This window comes from Eretmochelys imbricata, chromosome 9 (genome assembly GCF_965152235.1).
Source record: "Eretmochelys imbricata isolate rEreImb1 chromosome 9, rEreImb1.hap1, whole genome shotgun sequence".
In the NCBI taxonomy this organism is placed as follows: Eukaryota; Metazoa; Chordata; order Testudines; family Cheloniidae; genus Eretmochelys; species Eretmochelys imbricata.
The window spans coordinates 56,502,555-56,519,148 of record NC_135580.1 but is presented as its reverse complement, the minus strand read 5'-3'; the positions used below and the strand labels follow the sequence as shown (position 1 = coordinate 56,519,148).

The 16,594-nt window shown below is 46.3% G+C and overlaps 1 protein-coding gene across 1 annotated transcript; it reads right to left on the bottom strand.

The window, feature by feature from the left end:
* Positions 1-10,451: 10,451 nt before the first annotated feature.
* LOC144269889 (uncharacterized) lies at positions 10,452-16,591 on the bottom strand. Its single transcript, XM_077825905.1, has 2 exons — positions 16,461-16,591; positions 10,452-13,229 (listed from the first exon to the last, which is right to left on the bottom strand). The coding sequence occupies exon 2, from the start codon at positions 13,194-13,196 to the stop codon at positions 12,333-12,335; it is 864 nt and encodes a 287-aa protein (XP_077682031.1). The 5' UTR covers positions 13,197-13,229; positions 16,461-16,591; the 3' UTR covers positions 10,452-12,332.
* Positions 16,592-16,594: the final 3 nt, after the last annotated feature.

The following is a 16,594-nucleotide window of genomic DNA, read 5'->3' as shown; positions in this document are numbered from 1 at the left end:
TTATATGCAACTGCTTCCTCAGGGATGCTGTATACTGTGGGAAACAAACTTTATACTCCACCACCTAGCAGGAAGGGATCCTTTATTTCAGAATAAATGGGAGATCCCCTTCACCATGGTAAAGGTGGGCTTTTCAAGAGCCCTTGTGTAGATCTGTTCCATGTGTTTGGGTAACTATTAATGATGAATGCCTGGTGAAACTTGGAAGCCACAGAATCATTCAGATTTCCAAATGGAGTATCTCTGCTCTTACACCATTCAGTGATCAGTACTACTTTCCCTATGAAGTATAATCTCTTCCCATAGTGTTCATTAGGAGGGAGGGATAGGTCAGTGGTTTGAGCATTGGCCTGCTGAACCCAAGCTTGTGAGTTCAATCCTTAAGGGGGCCATTTAGGGATCTGGGGCAAAAATTGGGGATTGGTCCTGCTTTGAGCAAGGGGTTGGACTAGATGACCTCCTGAAGTCCCTTCCAACTCTGATATTCTATGATTAGTGTCAGCTAATTGCTAGCTGTAGATAATTTTGTTTCAATATTAACCTTGATGAAAGAAATTCAGAGATTGCAGTTTATGCAAGGCAAAAGTAACCCAACCCTCAATATATTGGAGTTACTCACAATACGTTTCTTTGTTCTTGTAACGAACTAAGACTCACCTCAGAATTTATGTACTTTCCAGGGCATCTGTTTTTTTTCATCCAGAAACTCTCCTATGTAATTGTATCACTAGTGATTTGTCTCTTAACACTTGCTCCTGTTCTCAGTGAAGTCATTGGAGTCTTGCCATTGACTTCAGTGATGGTTGGATCAGGCCTGTATTGCACACAGCATGTAGTGCTAGAAGATGATGGCAGAGAAATTCAGCTCTGAGTTGAAAATCTAAGCAGCCCATGTTGGCTGAAATGAACTGACATCACATGTAGAGACACAATCTAGGAAGAAAAAGAAAACTGTTGCTTACTTAGGGCTACAGATTATCACAGGGTTGTACTGTAATTCACTGTAAAGCACTGTAATTCAAGGCTGAATATAGTCACTTGTTTATGACCTCTCTTGCCCCTTTAACAGTTGAAATGTGTTTACTTACCAACATTTTTTGTTCTTCTCCCATCCCCAGCTCTTCCTTACACTTCCTTTATACTGTAAGGCTGCTCATTATGTGTGTGCTGAGTTGTTGGCCTCTTCTGAGGAGTAGAAAATATTGTAGGATGCAATTCAGTAACCTAAATTTATAAAGTAAATTGCCTTTTCACAAAGTTTGTAGGCGTACAACATGACCCTTTAGTCTCCCCACCTCATACCTGCTCCACAATCCCTCTGAGCCCTGTCCTTGGCTAAGGACTCAGAAGACTCCCACAAAGTTTCTGGGAACAAGCTAGGCCCAGCTCCAGTTCTTTGGTGAAGGGTTTCAGGAAAAGGTTGTAAATGTTTATGGCAGCTCTGCTGATGGGTGCAATATGACAGTGGTGCTACTGCACCACTAGAGTTAAGGCTGCATCCTGACTTCTGTTTAAAGATTGCCCATTCAAAGTCCTCTAACATTAACATTCAGTCAGATTCCTTTGCAAATCTGTGTTGCTCAGGAGAGTGCAGGGCTTAGGCTTCAGGCCCCAGATTTGGGGTCACTTGAGTTTCTAGGTGGTTTTTATTTGTGTGGAGCTAGAGATCAAACTATTGATATGGTGTGGGTCACAGTGGGCTCACTCTGGGCACATTTCCTCAGGTAATGCATAGTACACACTAAACCTTTGGAGATCTATGTTGAGAATGGCTCTAAGACAATGTGCATACTCAAAAAAAAAAAAAAAAAAAAAAAGGCAGCTAGAGGGTTTCCATTCCTGTTTTATATGCTTTAAAGCTTGACTCTTGTCAGTGCTCTAACATCCAAATGGTTAACCAGATTGCTTCCAAATTTGGTGTGCCTCATGCAGTCAGGGGGCAGCATTAGTGATCCAAAATTTGGGGCTATTTGCCCAAAGTATTCCAAGTTATAGGCCCCTACCAAAAATCAGTTCCCTTCTGCTGCCTTGTACTGTTAAACTGAGAGGTACAAATGACTATATCAGTGGTTCTCAGCCTATTTACCATTATGGGTCACATATGCAGCTCTCAAGCATTATGTGGGCCATATCCACACTATATATATTATACCTTTATGGCCTTGAGGATATCATATGGGCTGCAAGCAGTCCATGGGTTGAGAACCATTGGGTTAGATGAATCACAGAGCTCACTGAGAATGTTGGTTATGAACTCGCCCTTCAATTAACAGAACTAAGGATAAGTTTCTCAGAAGCCCCCACCTAAGACAAAAGGAGTTTTGCATAAAGTGGCTAAAAGATACTAGCATTTGTGAGTCTTGGGGGGCAGTTTTATTTTGAGGGGAATGTAATCAAAGTATTTGGGGAAGAAAAATTAGACACATGAATGCTTCCCCATAGGGGAGGAATATTAGGGGGTAGAACAGTAGCAGAATAAGGGGAGAGAGGAGGGAGTTATGGGGAGGGGAATCAATGGGAATGGATTGTAGGGAAAAGAACATAAGAACGGCCATACTGAGTCAGACCAAAAGTCCATCTAGCCCAGTATCCTGTCTTCTGACAGTGGCCAATGCCAGGTGCCCCAGAGGGAATGAACAGAACAGGTAACCATCAAGTGATCCATTCTCTGTTGCTCATTCCCAGCTTCTGACAGAGGCTAGGGACACCATCCCTGCCCATCCTGGCTAATAACTATTGATGGACCTATCCTCCATGAATTCATCTAGTTCTTTTTTGACCCCTGTTATAATCTTGACCTTCAAAACATCCCCGGGCAAAGAGTTCCACAGCTTGACTGTGTATTGTGCGAAGAAATACTTCCTTTTGTTTGTTTTAAACCTGCTGCCAATTAATTTCATTTGGTGACCCCTAGTTCTTGCGTTATGAGAAGGCATAAACAACACTTCCTTATTCACTTTCTTCACACCAGTCACGATTTTATAGGCCTCAATCATATCCCCACTTAGTCGTCTCTTTTCCAAGCTGAAAAATCCCAGTTTTATTAATCTCTCCTCATACGGAAACCATTTCATACCCCTAATCATTTTTGTTGCCCTTCTCTGAACCTTTTCCAAGTCCAATAAATCTTTTTAGAGATGGGGTGACCACATCTGCATGCAACGTTACCATGGATTTACATAGAGGGAATATGATCTTTTCTGTCTTATCTATCCCTTTCCTAATGATTCCCAGCATTCTGTTCTTTTTTTTGACTGCTGCTGCACATTGAGTGAATGTTTTCAGAAAACTATTCACAATGACACCAAGATCTCTTGTGTGGTAACAGTTAATTTAGACCCCATCATTTATGTGTATAGTTGGGATTATGTTTTCAAATGTGCATTACTTCGCATTTATCAGCATTAAATTTCATCTGCCATTTTGTTGCCCAGTCACCTAGTTTTGAGAGATCCTTTAGTAGTTCTTCGCAGTCTGCCTGGGACTTAACTATCTTGAAAAGAAAAGGACCCACAAGTACTCCTTTTCTTTTTGCGAATACAGACTAACACGGCTGCTACTCTTAACTCTCTTGAGTAATTTTGTATTGTCTGCAAATTTTGCCACCTGACTGTTTACCCCTTTTTCCAGATCATTTATGAATATGTTGAATAGGACTGGGCCCAGTACAGACCCCTGAGGGACACCACAATTTACCTCTCTCCATTCTGAAAACTGACCATTTATTCCCACCCTTTGTTTCATATCTTTTAACCAGTTACCAATCCATGAGAGGACCTTCCCTCTTATCACATGACAGCTTACTTTGTTGAAGAGCTGTTGGTGAGAGGCCTTGTCAAAGGCTTTCTGAAAATCCACTGGATTCCCCCTTGTCCACGTGCTTGTTGACCCCCTCAAAGAATTCTAATAGATTGGTGACGCATGATTTTCCTTTACAAAAACCATGTTGACTCTTCCCCAGCAAATTATGTTCATCTATGTGTCTGACAATTTTGTTCTTTACTATAGTTTCAACCAGTTTGCCCAGCACAAAAGTTAGGTTTACTGGCCTGTAATTGCTGGGATCACCTCCGGAGCCCTTTTTAAAAATTGGTGTCACATTAGCTATCCTCCAGTCATTTGGTACAGAAGCTGATTTAAATGATAGGTTACAGACTTACAATTAGTAATCCTGCAATTTCACATGTGAGTTCCTTCAAAACTCTTGGGTGAATACCATCTGGTCCTGGTGATTTATTACTGTTTAGTTTATCAGTTTGTTCCAAAACCTCCTCTAATGACACCTCAATCTGGGACAGTTCCTCAGATTTGTCACCTAAAAAGAATGGCTCAGGTTTGGGAATCTCCCTCACATCCTCAGCCATGAAGACCGATGCAAAGAATTCATTTACAGTAGTTTCTCTGCAATGGCCTTATTGTCTTTGAGTACTCCTTTAGCATCTCAATTGTCTAGTGGCCCCACTGGTTGTTTAGCAAGCTTCCTGCTTGTGATGTACTTATTTTTTTTTTATATTTGGCTAGCTGTTCTTCAAATTGTTTTTCGGCCTTCCTAATTATATTTTTACTCCTCATTTGCCAGAGTTTATGCTCCTTTTATTTTCCTCACTAGGATTTAACTTCCACTTTTTAAAGGATGCTTTTTTGCCTCTCACTGCTTGTTTTATTTTGTTGTTTAGCCATGGAGGCACTTTTTTGGTTCTCTTACTATGTTTTTTAATTTGGGGTATACATTTAAGTTGAGCCTCTATTATGGTATCTTTAAAAAGTTTCCATGCAACTTACAGGGATTTCACTTCTCGTGCTGTACTTTTTACTTTCTGTTTAACTTCCTCATTTTTGTGTAGTTCCTCTTTCTGAACTTAAATGCTACAGTGTTAGGCTGCTGTGGTGTTTTCCCCGCCACAAGGCAGACAAACTTTTCTTGGTGGCCAGTCAAGATTAGATCGTCCTGGGCTTCAGCACAGTATGATTGGCAGGATGTTGAGGTCTGGCAACTCTGATCTTGGGCTGTGTCCTGGAATTAGGTTTCCAAAGAACTTCCTTTTGGACCCCAGTTTATATATAGTTAAAACCTGGGTCCTACTAAGCTGTACCTTAACCAATCATTTTAAACTGAAGTACTACAAAACCGTATTTTTCACCAATCCTAGACCATTATGAAATAATTCTTTAACCAATTAGACCCCACTAGTTGAATTTAATTTGTTTTTGTCAAAATTTAAGAATAGACAGTGATAACTATAGGTAAACAAATGGAAGTATTACAAATTAAAGAACATACAAAAGCAATCAATGGTATCTTTTCAACCAAAACTTTTGGTAAGTGGTTTTGCCAAACAGACTGTTATCTCGCAAAGTTCTTCTTACACATTTTAAGATTTGTCTGTTTGGTCACTATTGGTGCTATTAGGGCAGAAATGCTTCTTAAAAACCTAACATATTATTTTGGTGCAGTTTAGATGGGACATCATATGACTCCCTGCCTCTTACCCCTCATGGCTGCTGCTGCTTACTGCAGAAAGCCCTTCGCCTGCAACAATCACTCTATATTTGACTTCTCAGCTCTCATATCAAAGGAAACCTGCAAAACCCCTGAATAGAGCCTGAGAGCTTAAATTCATAACTTAACTGGACACTAAAAATCATGGACACAATAAAAACACTGGGCTTATGGCTCATTACAACAATTTGTACCCCACTAACCCTCCTCTATCCTATGACTGCGGAGGTGTTAACTGCACACTTCACATTGAATAGTCTCTTTGCAACGTGTTAACTCCTTATCTGCTCCAGCTTGTCTTTAGCTGTGACACTGAAGGCAAGTAAACAGTTAAAAGGCTGCATTGGTGCAGCTGCACCACTGTAGCGCTTTAATGAAGACACAGTGGTTTTCAAACTTTTTTTCTGGCAATCCAATTGAAGAAAATTGTTGATGCCCGTGACCCAACAGAGCTGGGGATAAGGGGTGGGAAGGGCTCAGGGCTGGGGCAAAGGGTTGGGGTGCAGGGGTGAGGGCTGTGGGGTGGGGCTAGGGGTCTGAGAGGGAGTCAGGGCTCTGGGGTGGGGCTGGTGATGAGGGGTTTGGGGGAGCTCCAGGCTGGGGCAGGGGATTGGGGCACGGGCTTACCTTGGGCAGCTCCCGGTCAGCGGGGGTGCTAAGGCAGGCTTCCTGCCTGTCCTGGCACCGCAGACGACGCTACACCCCGGAAGCGGCCAGCAGCAGAGCCGGCTGCTAGGCAGAGGTGCGCAAGAGGCTCTCGCTTGCAGGCACACACACCCCCCATCTCCCATTGGCTGGGAACTGGCCAATGGGAGTGCCAGAACCAGTGCTCAGGGTGGGGACAGTGTGCAGAGCCCCGTGGCCCCCCTGCCTAGGAGTTGGACCTGCTGCCGGCCGCTTCCGGGGTGCAGCACGGTGTCAGAACAGGTAGGGACTAGCCTGCCTTAGCTGGGCAGTATCGCCGACGGGACTTTTAACGGCCCAGTCAGCAGTGCTGACCAGAGCCACTGCAACCCAATGCCTTACATTCCACAACCCAGTACTGGGTCACGCCCCACACTTTGAAAACCACTGCTCTAAGCTGACAGGAGAGAGCTCTCCGGTCGGTGTAGTTAATCCACCTCCGCACCAACATAGTGCTGTCTACATGGGGGGGTTAAGTTAGTATAACTATGTCGCTCAGGGGTATGAAAATGTGGATTTTCACACCCCTGAGCAACATATTTATACCGATATAGGTCTGTAGTGTAGACCAGACCTGAGTACCTTTGCCTGACCTGAAGAAGAGCTCTGTATAAGAGCAAAAGCTTGTCTCTTTCACCAACAGAAGCTGGTCCAATAAACAATATTACCTCACCCACCTTGTCCCTCTAATATCCTGGGACCAACATGGCTATAGCAGGCAAAAGGTAACTAATTGACATATATAATAATTATTGTGATGTAAGTGGCTAATAAACCAATTAGCAGTGGGAATCCTCAAGAGAAATGGGATTAAAAATACAGATAAGGAAAAGATGTTAAAACCATTAGAAATATGCGTAAGATAAAGTGGGTGTTAGCATAACAAAATAGGCATTGAGTGCTCAGAGATGCCATGATAATGAATACATACTGACTCTTGGGTATCTCCTCAAAGGATCATGTAAATAATGCAAGCGCTGGACATCTGGCCTCTGATTTACAAGGGGTTAGATTAGATGATCTAATGGTCCCATCTAGCCTTAACCTCTACAAACTAGGAACATTATCAAAGCACTATACAACAGTGTTAAAAATCGTATTCAAACCACGCTGGGTTCCTGTTTAATACATTTCAGTTTACATCACTTGCTGTATGTGTAGTGTGAAGTAGGTCTTACAGCAGGGATTGAAAATCATACTGTTCCAAGATCTAAGACTGGCCACATTTGTTGTTCAAGCAGTGCTGCTGCTGTTAGTGCCCAGTGACTGGTTTAAGGTCTAATATATATCTCAGGTCTTGAAGGCAAGAAGTTTAAATGTGGCATGCAATCATTAAATTTAATTTGACAAAGTTAACAAAGTTTACTTTAATGACAAAGTAAAAACTATGTTTACTGAACTGAGTTTGGTTAATATTTTGGAATAAATCCTTAAGGGACTTCAGCAGTTATTTATGTGAAAGTTAACCAAGTAACCAATAAGAAAAGCTAAGTATATTATTCAGAGAGGCAGACAGTTACATCCTTTGAGGGAGAGAGATAATGTAGATACATATACTTGAGCCTGAGAGGCAAGGCCATTCACAATACCTCCTTCACAATACCAGCAGTAGTTCTTTATTCCATATGAATCTGAAATGCAACATTAAAACTACTAATTTAAGTAGGTACTCCCTGGGACTGGGATTTCAAAGCAGTCGAAGGACAAAGATAATTAGTCCCAATTCTAAAAGGTACTGAGCATCCTCAATTCCCACTGAAATTAATGGGAGCTGTGACTGCTCAGCATCTGTACTTTAAATTAGCTTTATCAACAATTTTGTATTACTCCCCAGTAGTCAACTGGAGTCCTGTCGACACTATTGGCCCACCATTGTTATCACTAGTAGAGCTGCAATGGTGGGAGTTTTCCCCCCAAAAAGTCTAGTATAGACAGGGCCTTAGATGAAGAGACTTGTTGTGCTCCATAACCGCCAGATCTCTAAGCCTTCATATCATTAGTTAAGGACTTCTTTTTCCTTTGGAGTTCATAATCTTCTACAGTTTCTCCCAATCTCATTACTTCAGTGCTCTTCCCTCCAAGGTGGATATTTCTGAATGTTAGCCCTGGTCTACACTAGGACTTTAGGTCGAATTTAGCAGCATTAAATCGATGTAAACCTGCACCCGTCCACACGATGAAGCCCTTCATTTCAACTTAAAGGGCTCTTAAAATCGATTTCCTTACTCCACCCCTGACAAGTGGATTAGCGCTTAAATCGGCCTTGCTGGCTCGAATTTGGGGTACTGTGGACACAATTCGACGGTATTGGCCTCCGGGAGCTATCCCAGAGTGCTCCATTGTGACCGCTCTGGACAGCACTCTCAACTCAGATGCACTGGCCAGGTAGACAGGAAAAGAACCGCAAACTTTTGAATCTCATTTCCTGTTTGGCCAGCGTGGCAAGCTGCAGGTGACCATGCAGAGCTCATCAGCAGAGGTGACCATGATGGAGTCCCAGAATCGCAAAAGAGCTCCAGCATGGACCGAACGGGAGGTACGGGATCTGATCGCTGTATGGGGAGAGGAATCTGTGCTATCAGAACTCCGTTCCAGTTTTCGAAATGCCAAAACCTTTGTCAAAATCTCCCAGGGCATGAAGGACAGAGGCCATAACAGGGACCCGAAGCAGTGCCGCGTGAAACTGAAGGAGCTGAGGCAAGCCTACCAGAAAACCAGAGAGGCGAACGGCCGCTCCGGGTCAGAGCCCCAAACATGCCACTTCTATGATGAGCTGCATGCCATTTTAGGGGGTTCAGCCACCACTACCCCAGCTGTATTGTTTGACTCCTTCAATGGAGATGGAGGCAATACGGAAGCAGGTTTTGGGGACGAAGATGATGATGATGATGAGGTTGTAGATAGCTCACAGCAAGCAAGCGGAGAAACCGGTTTTCCCAACAGCCAGGAACTGTTTCTCACCCTGGACCTGGAGCCAGTACCCCCCGAATCCACCCAAGGCTGCCTCCTGGACCCAGCAGGCGGAGAAGGGACCTCCGGTGAGTGTACCTTTTAAAATACTATACATGGTTTAAAAGCAAGCATGTGAAAGGATTACTTTGTTCAGGCATTCGCAGCTCTCCTGGATGTACTCCCAAAGCCTTTGCAAAAGGTTTCTGGGGAGGGCAGCCTTATTGCGTCCTTCATGGTAGGACACTTTACCACTCCAGGCCAGTAACACGTACTCGGGAATCATTGTACAACAAAGCATTGCAGTGTATGTTTGCTGGCGTTCAAACAACATCCGTTCTTTATCTCTCTGTGTTATCCTCAGGAGAGTGAGATATAATTCATGGTCATCTGCTTGAAATAGAGTGCTTTTCTTCAGGGGACACTCAGAGGAGCCCATTCCTGCTGGGCTGTTTGCCTGTGGCTAAACAGAAATGTTCCCCGCTGTTAGCCACAGGGAGGGGGGAGGGTTGAGGGGGTAGCCACGCGGTGGGGGGAGGCAAAATGCCACCTTGTAACGAAAGCACATGTGCTATGTATGTAATGTTAACAGCAAGGTTTACCCTGAAAGAGTGTAGCCACTGTTTTATAAAATGTGTCTTTTTAAATACCGCTGTCCCTTTTTTTTTTTTCTCCACCAGCTCCATGTGTTTCAATGATCACAGGATCTTCTTCTTCCCAGAGGCTAGTGAAGCTTAGAAAGAAAAAAAAACGCACTCGAGATGAAATGTTCTCTGAGCTCATGCTGTCCTCCCACACTGACAGAGCACAGACGAATGCGTGGCGGCAAATAATGTCAGAGTGCAGGAAAGCACAAAATGACCGGGAGGAGAGGTGGCGGGCTGAAGAGAGTAAGCGGCTGGCTGAAGACAGGGCTGAAGCTCAAATGTGACGGCAGCGTGATGAGAGCAGGCAGGATCCAATGCTGAGGCTGCTGGAGGACCAAACCAGTATGCTCCAGTGTATGGTTGAGCTGCAGCAAAGGCAGCTGGAGCACAGACTGCCACTACAGCCCCTGTGTAACCAACTGCCCTCCTCCCCAGGTTCCATAGCCTCCACACCCAGAAGCCCAAGAACGCGGTGGGGGGGCCACCGGCCAACCAGCCACTCCGCCACAGAGGATTGCCCAAAAAGAAGAAGGCTGGCATTCAATAAATTTTAAAGTTGTAAACTTTAAAAGTGCTGTGTGGCATTTTCCTTCCCTCCTCCACCACCCCTCCTGGGCTACCTTGGTAGTCATCCCCCTATTTGTGTGATGAATGAATAAAGAATGCATGAATGTGAAGCAACATTGACTTTATTGCCTCTGCAAGTGGTGATTGAAGGGAGGAGGGGAGGGTGGTTAGCTTACAGGGAAGTAGAGTGAACCAAGGGGAGGGGGGTTTCATCAAGGAGAAACAAACAGAACTTTCACACCGTAGCCTGGCCAGTCATGAAACTGTTTTTCAAAGCTTCTCTGATGCGCACTGTGCTCTCCTGTGCTCTTCTAACCGCCCTGGTGTCTGGCTGCACGTAACCAGCGGCCAGGCGATTTGCCTCAACATCCCACCCCACCGTAAACCTCTCCCCCTTACTCTCACAGATATTGTGGAGCTCACAGCAAGCAGTAATAACAGTGGGAATATTGGTTTCGCTGAGGTCTAAGCGAGAAACGTCCAAATGCACATTCTACCACCATTCTGCACTTGCTCAGCCTGTAGCTGAACAGCTCCTGACTACTGTCCAGGCTGCCTGTGTACGGATTCATGAGCCATGGCATTAAGGGGTAGGCTGGGTCCCCAAGGATACATATAGGCATTTCAACATCCCCAACAGTTATTTTCTGGTCTGGGAATAAAGTCCCTTCCTGCAGCTTTTGAAACAGACCAGAGTTCCTGAAGATGCGAGCATCATGTACCTTTCCCGGCCATCCCACGTTGATGTTGGTGAAACGTCCCTTGTGATCCACCAGAGCTTGCAGCACTATTGAAAAGTACCCCTTGTGGTTTATGTACTCGCTGGCTTGGTGCTCCGGTGCCAAGATAGGGATATGGGTTCCGTCTATGGCCCCACCACAGTTAGGGAATCCCATTGCAGCAAAGCCATCCACTATGACCTGCACATTTCCCAGGGTCACTACCCTTGATATCAGCAGATCTTTGATTGCGTGGGCTACTTGCATCACAGCAGCCCCAACAGTAGATTTGCCCACTCCAAATTGATTCCCAACTGACCGGTAGCTGTCTGGCGTTGCAAGCTTCCACAGGCCTATCGCGACTCGCTTCTCAACTGTGAGGGCTGCTCTCATCTTGGTATTCATGCACCTCAGGGCAGGGGAAAGCAAGTCACAAAGTTCCATGAAAGTGCCCTTACACATGCGAAAGTTTCGCAGCCACTGGGAATCGTCCCAGACCTGCAACACTATGCAGATCCACCAGTCTGTGCTTGTTTCCCGAGCCCAGAATCGGCGTTCCACAGCATGAACCTGCCCCATTAGCACCACGATGCATGCATTGGCAGGGCCCATGCTTTCAGAGAAATCTGTGTCCATGTCCTGATCACTCACGTGACCGCGCTGACGTTGCCTCCTCGCCCGGTATCGCTTTGCCAGGTTCTGGTGCTGCATATACTGCTGGATAATGCATGTGGTGTTTAATGTGCTCCTAATTGCCAAAGTGAGCTGAGCGGCCTCCATGCTTGCCTTGGTACGGCGTCCACACAGAAAAAAGGAGCGGAACGATTGTCTGCCATTGCTCTGACGGAGGGAGGGAGGGAGGGGGGGCCTGATGATATGTACCCAGAACTACCCGCGACAATGTTTTAGCCCTATCAGGCATTGGGATCTCAACCCAGAATTCCAATGGGCAGCGGAGACTGCGGGAACTGTGGGATAGCTATCCACAGTGCAACGCTCCGGAAGTCGACTCTAGCCTCGGTACTGTGGATGCACTCCGCCGAGTTAATGCACTTAGAGCATTTTCTGTGGGGACACACACACTCGAATATATAAAACCGATTTCTAAAAAAACGACTTCTATAAATTCGACCTTATTCCGTAGTGTAGACATAATATTAGAGTATCTACATCAGTGACTTCCAAATGATCATGGTATTTCAAGATCTCCTACACATTTTGTTGCTAACTTCTACTACAGTAGCCTCGGCTTGAGACGGACATGTACTAGCAGTTTTTAAACTTGTTAACTGTCTCATAGAACCCAGGCCTAACTTTCCTGATGCTTATACGTATATGTTGACACTCAAGAGGCATACTATCACCAGCTGATGTTGGTGAGCTGGCAGTCCACGTGGAATACAGATGCTTTCTTTTCCCTTTAGATGAAAAATCTGGAACACCTTCATCATCCAACTCTTCTACAACATATGATTCATTTACACTTATACCTTCGTCTGACTTCTCATCAGTTTTGTAAGTCTCTTCTTTGACTTCACTTGCTTCTTTTTTTTCTGCAATTTTTCTCAAGTGCTCCAGGCACTGGAGTTTTCTTCTTTCCATCATCTTAATTTCTTTCTTGTCCATGAAATCTTTATGGTATATTTTTCTTTCACTTCTTTGATCTTCAAGAAATTTCCACTCAACGTCTGTCATTTTTATACCACTGCATTGTTCCATCTCATTTCTTATCACTGTGTCTGTACAAAATATGTCAAAGAGCTGTTCTGAACTCCTGTTGAATGTGTCTGCCTTTTCTGTAAATGACTGATTTTGTCTCTCCTTTCTAGTTTGATAGAGTTTTGTGAATTCTTCATACATTTTGAGAATATTAGTCTTTATATTTTTTGTTGCTATGGTGTGTAAGTTGCAAAACAGCCAGTGTTCCTGCAGAAGTTCAGCAAGCAATTGGGCTGCATCTTCTTTTGACTGTTGTGCTTGCCCAACTCTTTTGGGTTGCAACAGATACAACATGTTCTGAATGACATCCTTATTTGTAGGCAGAATTCCTTGGGAAAATTCTGATGACTCTACATAGTCAATGTTTCCTAGAGTTTTCTTTGCTTTAGATCCTGTATCCAACGGCTCCATCACTATTCCTTATTGTCTTGTAATTTTGACAACCTGAAAGTAAAATGAAACTCAAAATTAGATTTTTGCAGCAAGAACAAACATCAGAACAGGCTGAGAAAAGGACAAAGTTTACATGAAAAAAGACATTCTAAGATATTATGGTATACACAGATACTGTTGGATAGCTACTCTCTTAGATCAGTCCATCTAGATGTCTGCACAATGAAACTGTCCTGCTGATCTAACTTCTTTATATAATGTTAATATTTATTATTTGGTTAGTTTTGTCACTTTTTTGACTGAATTTCTTAAATATTAGCTTTTCAATATTACAAATGCTCAATCCATTGTGCTTCAACTTTTGAAACACAAAGAACTGAGTGTGTCCACACTAGCCACTCTGAAACAGTCTGAGCTTTACCCTGCATCCACACTAGGGCTGCCTTAAACTGATGCATCTGTAGAGTGGATGGGCTGTGATCTCAAAGAAGATCCAACCTCCTCACCCCACCCTTTAAAATGCATCCTGGCCACATCATCCAACTACTGCCCCTAAAGTATCCAATCCCCCTATAAACCTCAAAATACCCACAGGATCTGGTGCTGAACACTCTACAGCAGGGGTGGGGAAACTTTTTGGCTCGAGAGCCACATCAGGGTTGCAAAACTGTATGGAGGGCCGGGTAGGAAAGGCTGTGCCTCCCCAAACAGCCTGGCCCTCGCCCCCTCCAGAACTTCCAACTCATCGAAGCCCCCCTGCTCCTTGTCCTCTGACTGCCCCCTGGAACCCCTTACCCCTTATCCAACACCCCCCCCCCCCCGCCATGCTGCTCAGAGCGGCAGGACTAGCAGCTGCGCCGCCCAGCCGGAGCCAGCTGTGCTACCCACACAACAGCATGGGAGGCAGGACAGCAGGGGAGGGCTGGGGCTAGCCTCCCTGGCTGGGAGCTCAAGGGCTGGGCAGGACGGTCCCGTGGGCCAGATGTGGCCCGCAGGCCGTGGTTTGCCCACCTCTGCTCAACAGTGACACTGTTGAATCCTTTGCAAAAAATTATTCATCGTCATCAAAAGATGATGTTGCTCTGTTGGACCTAAACAGCTCCGACAAAGCAGAGCCCTAATAAGGCACTTTCTTTTGGCCCCGGGCGGGGGGAGGGGGTATGGAGGTGCGGGGGACTGCTGTCAATGGAATCCAAGCATCTGTATTATTTGGTTCATCAGCCGTAAGTCATGATTTGGCACCTGTACTTGCAGCTGGTGAGCCACAGTTGGCTCAGTTTGGGACATCTGGTGGCCAGGACAAGAGGTATGACTGAAGTGGGGGCAGGGCATTTCAGGGATGAGGGTTAATGGGGTGGTTCATGGGCAGAGGGGAACATTTAACAGGAGACTGTATACTCTGGAGGCCACTGCTAGGAGGGGGACCCCAGAGGGAAATTTTTCAGAAGTTCACACCTGGATTATTAGCTTAGAATGTCTATGCAGGAACCCTTAGTTGAACATAGAGCTTTTGGAGGGAGTGGGGGACCATTTCTGGGGAAGAGTACTCTGAGGAAGTCATGGTTTGAAAGGGGACTCTTAGCTGGCAACTAAGGAGGCTCACTGGCTGAAGGGCCTGTCACTTCTAAGCTGTGTCAGTCAGTAATGCACAATTGTGCCAATGTTCATGCTGGATTGATCCCCAATTGATTGAAGTATTACCCCTAAAAATTTCAGGCAGAGCATACCCTAATTGTTACATAACACTGGTTGAAGCACTTCTGTACATGGACACAAGGTGCTTTTCACTTTATTAAGGGGGAACAATCTACATTAACCCTGGTACATTTTTCTAAAGGTGACAAAACCCATGTGTGGGGTAGGGTTACCAACTTTCTACTCTCACAAAACCAAACAGCCTTGCCCCACCTTCTACCCCACTCCTCCTCCGAGGCACAGCTCCCGCTCCCTCCATCCCTCCTCCCTCTGTCGCTCACTCTCCCCACCCTCACTGACTCGCTCATTTTCACTGGGCTGGCTCAGGGGGTTGGAAGGGGGTGCAGGCTCTAAGGTGGGGCCAGAAATGAGGAGTTTAGGGTGTCGGAGGGGGCTCTGGGCTGAGGCAGTAGATTGGGACATGGGAGGGGGTGAGGGCTCCAGCTGGGGGTGTGAACTCTGGGCTGGGGACAGGGATGAGCGGTTTGGAGTACAATCCGGGTTGGGGAGGGAGGGAGCCAAGCAGTTTGGAGTATGGGAGGGGGCTCCAGGCTGAAGTGTGGAAGGGAGTGTGGGCTCTGGGCTGGTGGTGCAGGTTCCAGGGTGGGGCCAAAAATGAGGGGCTCTGGGCTGGGGTGCCGTAGGGAGCTCCAGGCTGGGACTGAGGGGTTCAGAGAGCTGGAGGGGCAGGGGGTTGAGGAGCTGGTGCTTGGGGCAGGGGCAGCACATGGAGCCCCCTGGCTGCCCCTACACCTAGGAGCCGGGGGGGGCGGGGGACAGGGGACATGCCGCTGCTTCTGGGAGCTGCACGGAGCCACGGCAGGCAGGGACCCTGCCTTAGCCCTGCTGCACCGCTGATTAGACTTTTAACAGCCGGGTCAGCAGGGTCCCTTTTCAACCAGGCATTCTGGTTGAAAACCACACACCTGGCAACCCTGGAGGGGGACGGAGAGAAAGGGTCAGCTGCCCTGGTTTTGGTGGAGCCAGGAGTGTGAGTAGGACCCCCTTGCTTCACAAACACTGTTAGCAACTACTGCAATTTTAGTGCAAGTTTTGTGCCTTTTGATGTCCGTAAAGCCCCAGCTGCTCCCAGACTCTAGTGATTCCATGAGAATCTGCATTCATTACATGCCAAGAACGGTTCTAGAGTGCAATGTGCAGAGAAAATCTGACAGCATAACATGAAAGCACAAAACCCCGACATTCGGGGGGAAACCCATTTGTTACTAACATCCAGCTCCTGATCTGTAAAGCCTGGGAACTGGCCCTACGGTAGATTAGGTGGGTGGAAGCACAACCCAGGGCCCCTAGAGGCAGGAGAGCGCCTCAGGCCGGTCCTATGCCCCTGCCATATATGCCCCCCCAGCGCGGCCCTGACACCTCCCCTCCGCCCCCGCATTGGCTGCTCAGCACGGACCCCGGAGGACGCTGTGGGCTCGACGTGTTAAAGCCCCGCAGGTTCCTAGGCCCGAGCCGTGTGCCCTGACCCACCCCGGCCCAGCCCCTCAGCAGATCTCGCCGCCATCTTAGAGACGGCTCTATGGAGTTTGCGCAGCTCTAGGGAGAGAGGGCGGAGAGCAGGATTACCTGCGCCATCTTGGAGAGGGGCAGCGCGGGAGCAACACCCCCTTCCAGGAGTTCCGTCCTAGCCTGGCCTCTCTATGGCCTAAACCGGAACTGCTGCTCTTGCTGCGTCTTCTCCTATCGCGTCTGCCCGTCTT